This window comes from Physeter macrocephalus, chromosome 2 (assembly GCF_002837175.3).
Source record: "Physeter macrocephalus isolate SW-GA chromosome 2, ASM283717v5, whole genome shotgun sequence".
NCBI lineage: Eukaryota > Metazoa > Chordata > Mammalia > Artiodactyla > Physeteridae > Physeter > Physeter macrocephalus.
This window is the reverse complement of record NC_041215.1, coordinates 117,485,565-117,490,868: the sequence shown is the minus strand read 5'-3', so window position 1 is coordinate 117,490,868 and position 5,304 is coordinate 117,485,565. Positions and strand designations below refer to the sequence as shown.

At 38.4% G+C, this 5,304-nt stretch overlaps 1 protein-coding gene across 2 annotated transcripts in view; it reads left to right on the top strand.

The window, feature by feature from the left end:
• Positions 1–2,569: 2,569 nt before the first annotated feature.
• ABCA12 (ATP binding cassette subfamily A member 12) overlaps positions 2,570–5,304 on the top strand; it is a 191,964-nt gene continuing 189,229 nt past the window's right edge. The window contains exon 1 of one of the 2 annotated variants that reach the window (XM_024124681.3): positions 2,570–3,009. In XM_024124681.3, the coding sequence (XP_023980449.1) occupies positions 2,941–3,009 (69 nt within the window). In that variant the 5' untranslated portion in view covers positions 2,570–2,940. The remainder of the gene's footprint in view (positions 3,010–5,304) is intronic. The other variant, XM_024124680.3, reaches the window with a different exon arrangement.

Sequence of the window (5,304 nt, the reverse complement as noted above, 5' to 3'; positions counted from 1 at the left end):
CATTCCTTTTCCTGAATTCCTGGTGCAATTCTTCTTTGTGCACTTATTTTTGACATTAAAACATTTTTTTAATACAAGTGATTGATAGGCCCCTAGAGAACCAGGAAAACCCGTGAAGTTCTTTCCTTTTCTTCTCAGCTCTTCCCATGCAGTGCAGCACATAGGATTGAAGGTATCACGACACAGAGGTGTAAAGTATGTACTTAGGGTTTGAGTTCCCTCTCTGCTATTTCCACCGTCCCCACTTCTAACTGGGTGAACTTAGGAAAGTTACAGCATCTCTATGAATGTCACTTTCTTCCTCTGAAAATGGGGATAATGCCAATTTCTATATGATAGGCCTTTTATAATGATTCAATAAATTCTTAACCAATGTTTCCTACTCAGTTATTCACTAAGCATTACTTGACCACCTACTACAGGATGAGACCTGTGCTAGATTCGGATTATACAGTGATGAGTTAAATAGACATGGGCTTTGTGATCTAGTATTTATTATTATTACCATTGTTATTATTAATGTAGATCTTTAATAAATACTATTAAAACAAATTAATGTGTTTCAGCCACATCAACATCTTATCTGTGGTTGGACCGGTTCCCTCTTGCCCTGCTCCTGGACTGTGTTACTTGACTGGTTGACTGACAAGAATTGCCACATCCAACGTTTATGGAGCCCACCAGTAACATGGTTGTGTAGCTTTATCAGAGCTCTTATTCTAACTAGGTTTAGTAGGTGAGACCAACCTCAGGAGGATAACTATGCATGCTCAAATCTAATTCTTAGTATGGCTTAGTCAAATTTGTGCTGTTTGAACTATTCTCCAACAAAACTTGCGATCACTAGTGCTCTGGAAAGCAGAAGTCTAGAATCCTTGGAATAACTAACTTTGCGCAAGCTCTTCCATGATAAAGCTATATTTTTATTTTTACTGCTGGTGAAGTGAATGTACAAAAGTAAGCACTGCCTCTGTTCTGGTAGGTGTGATGACTCCTTACTTGATAAAGGGATACACCTGTCAGTCTCAAAGATGTAGAGTCACCAGCAGCAGAGAAAGGGGTCAGAGGCAGATATTGTGGACTGAGAATTGAAAATCATTCCTAAAGACAACCTGGGTGTGCTGGCCTCAGGCAGAAGCAGTGGAACAGCCGCGTCCCCTGGCAGATCACTGTAGTTCTGCCAAATGGAGTCATTTAACTTCTCGGTAAAACTATAAGAATAACATCTGTAAACAGCTTACTGGTAAATGTGTTCCTTCATGGATTGTACTGTTGTAACTTTGACTCTCTTTATTTGCTGCTCAGTTTAGTTTTTGCTTAAAAACTTTATTTTTCATCAACTTTGTGTCCTGGGTGCAGCATATTTCCGGTTGCCAAATTTTTCTTTCTTCCCTCAAGGGGAAATCCTAAGGTATCTGTCAATAACATCCCAATCTACAGTCAGAAGTGGGGCACAATGAGGCAAAAATGCAAGTTCCTTGACAGAAATATAAACAAAAAACTATACTGGATTCAAAGACAGAAGACGGGATATATATATACACAGGGGTATATCTAAAAAGGCTTCATGGAAGATGTCAATTTGGGGACAGTTTTGAGAGGTAGGTGCTTTGAGAGGGAGGCATGTATTCAAGGTAGAGGAGTTAGCCTAAGCAAGCCAGGGACCAGAAAGCAGAGGTTACATTGCATATTGTAATATATACCAGTTTGGCAGGTGGCCACGCATTTATGCTGGACTGTTGGAAGATGAGATTGGAAAATTGGCTGGAGCTAGACTGTGTAGGCATTGAAAATCGGAGGGAATGGGTTGTCATTAAGGTGTTTAAGCAAGGTTATTCCTAAAAGCCTTTATGCCAGACTTCCTGGATCATATGTACCCTTAAATCACAATTAAAATTACTTAATTATAAAGTACCTTGAATAATTCAAGCATAAGCCTTTTTCTTTTCCCTTAATCTATAATAGATTTCTTCTGCTGATGTAGAGATTTCAAGTGCAGTAGAACTCTGTTATATCATATACTCAGAAATATCCGGGGTCAACCTATGTCTCCTTTAACCATAAAAGCCTGAAGCAACATGGCTGTAATAGACACATGAATCCCTGGCCCCCAAATGAGGGTATCCATTGTATATCATTTCTGTCACCTACAGCCTTTTATTTTCTGCATTTTTTGTAATCTAAATTGTGATAGCAGCCAGCATAGTCACTTCGTGCTAAATCAAAGCATTCAGCTTCACTTTAAGCTAAATATTGAGACCTTCTCTAGTATACCTAGTGGTGGGCTGAGGTTCAAAGTGTTTCAGCTGAACTCTGGCCTCATTGACTTAAAACGTCTTAATGACACTTTGTTATGAGAGTCATTAGGCCCAGAGGCTGTAACACACTCTCTGTGCCCTGCCTCTGCTAGAGCAGGCACTATGTAGTGAAGAAAGCGAGAGAATGTAGGACAAGTCCTACTGGCCTGGCAAGGGTCCCACCTAACTCCTCATGACATGTCCAGGCCAGGTGACACCTGCTCAAAGGTGTGGATAGGCAGTTAATTTTATGGAGAGTAGGAGGTGTGGGCTCAGCTTTTTTTTTTTTTCTTTTGGCGAGGCAGTATCTGAAGGATATTCATTCTCTCTTGAGTCTAAACTTTATGCAACAAGCAGCAACTGGATGTTATTTTAAAATAAGCAAAAGCCACCAAAAGATCCTGGTCTGGGTCCTTGTTTGAGAGAAAGAGTTGGTTGAGAAGTGTTCCTTGGTCAGGATTAACCTAAGGGAAAAATCCAAGAGGGAGAGAAGATCTGTGGGTTTCTTACCCCAGCCCACAGGAAGGCTATGCCATGAAAAGGCTTCTGACCCACTGACACGCAGCAAGTTGGACGGGGAACCAATTCTTCTTTTGAGGTTTGGAGGAAAAGGAGGAATTCTCTTGTTCGTGGAGTTTGAAGGATGGCTTCTCCGGTTCATCAGCTTCACGTCCTGATCTGGAAAAATTGGCTAGGTGTCAAAAGGCAGCCGGTGAGTAAAACAAGGGAAGGGGTCCTGGGGGAAAGGCTCCAGACAATTTTAAAACGTAGTGTTCATGACAGGTAAAAAGAGAAGGAGAAGAGTTTTAAATCATTTTCTAAAGCAGGAATGAGATATTTCGAAATCATCCCTGCATCTGCCTTACAGCTAATGGGGTGAGTCTAAACATGCCCCCAAAGTTGCCTCTTGATTTCAGTAAATTAAAAGAATAAACCAAGACGTGGCCCGGGCAAGAAAAGGATACATCTTGTTACTGGTTGAATTGGAACTCGTGTTGAATTCTAGATTTTGGGCCAAAATGCTTTCAGAAATTTTCCTAATGAATTCTGTTAAAAATGAAATGAGGAAAAGTTTCAGATGACAGGTACAATAAATGGGGGAGAAATGTACTTAAAAACCGAAACCAATAGAAAGGTTGGTTGATAAGAAAAATTATTTACTAGAAGTGCCAAGGCTAATATGTAAGTGATGCTTACATATTATTGTAATATGTATTATTTGTAATATTTGTATTATTGTAATAAGTATTATTGAATCACTTTACTGCTACAATCTGTCTACTCTGCTTATTGCAACATCTTTTTTTTTTTTTTTTGTGCTCTTACACTCATGTTTGCTTTTTAAATTACATAGCCAGCTATTACATCCTCACCAGATAGGGTGCAGGGAGATTGAGAAAGGAACTGGCTTCTGTGAGTTGTTGCATATTCAGAAGAATGTTTGAAAACTGGAGAAATCCAAAAAGACATTCGGTATACTTCATTTTAGAAGGTAATTCCCAGCCTAAAATTAATAATATAAATATTTGCAAATAATATGCATCATAGAAACCAAAGTTTATCTGTACACCTCATCTCACTCTAGGTTTGCTTGCAGTGCCTGACGCCTTACTTACTTACTTACACCTTACAAGCATTCTGATGTATATAATACAAGGGAGAAGTTGATTTGCCTTTGTGAATTTGGTGGATAGGATTTAAAATCACACGGCATTCTGTGATTACATGGGTGTGGGTTTGGATATAAAATTTTAAATCATTAATATTTTTACTTCATTGTTCTTAAATCGGAAATAACACAAAAGTGAAACTTTCCATAATTTTCCCACAGTAGGTTCTGTGTGGAATTCAGCAGGGAAAGAGTCTGGGTAGGTGGAGGTGGTTAGAAGACAAGAATTGGCTTCTTGGTTCTATTCCTCACTAGCTACATGACTTAAAGAGCATATCACAATTTCTCTGAGCACTGGTTTTCCCATTTGTAAAATGGGCATCTAGTCTACCATATCTGTCTCATAGGGTGGTAAGAATCAAATGTGCTAATGTATTTCAAAGTGCTTTATAAATGGTGGAACACTTGGCAAATAGATTATAGAGGGATTTGGGGGAATGTCTGTGTCATATTTTATTCAAAGTAATGGTGAAAGGAAATCCAGGGTAAGGGAGAGAGAAAGAAATTTATATACAGTAAAGTTCCTAACTGATGAAAACTCAATAGTTAAAAATAAAAGAATAAAGGAACTGAAAATGTATATCTGTTGCTGATAAGCTGAATGCTAAGGTGGTATATTTTCCTTACAATTCCATTTTACCTAAAAATTAAAAATAAACCCTCAGGTGAATAAATTTTTTCATTAAGAAATTTTATCTTTAGAAACTTTAATAATTTCCTTCTTCATCTGTAAAGTAGCTGGCATATCAGTTTTCTACTTTAGACATTTTCTCCATTTTAGTCAATTTCTGCTGGACATGGCATATTTAAAGAAGGTGAAAGTCAGGCATGCTAAAATGTTTTTACTATGATAACTTATATTATTCCTAAGTAACCAAAATCCCTGAAAGCCCCTGATAATAATACTTTTGCCTAGGGAAAGAGAATACATGAAATATTAGTTCATTTTGGGACATCAAATGATTCACATCTTAAGAGCACCTTGAGAGAATGGGACCTAGTGCAGTCTCGGTTGCAGGAAGTGAGATCATTAAAAGTCCAGAATTTGGGGCACTACGGAAGGCCCACCGGAATCCATTATGAGTAACCAGAGGGACAGAAGAGACCTTTAGAAAATGGTGATGCCAACTGGGGACAGACACCAAAAACAACGGGAACTACGAACCTACAGCCTGCAAAAAGGAGACCCCAAACACAGTAAGCAAAATGAAAAGACAGAAAAACACACAGCAGATGAAGGAGCAAGGTAAAAACCCACCAGACCTAACAAATGAAGAGGAAATAGGCAGTCTACCTGAAAAAGAATTCAGAATAATGATAGTAAAGATGATCCAAAAT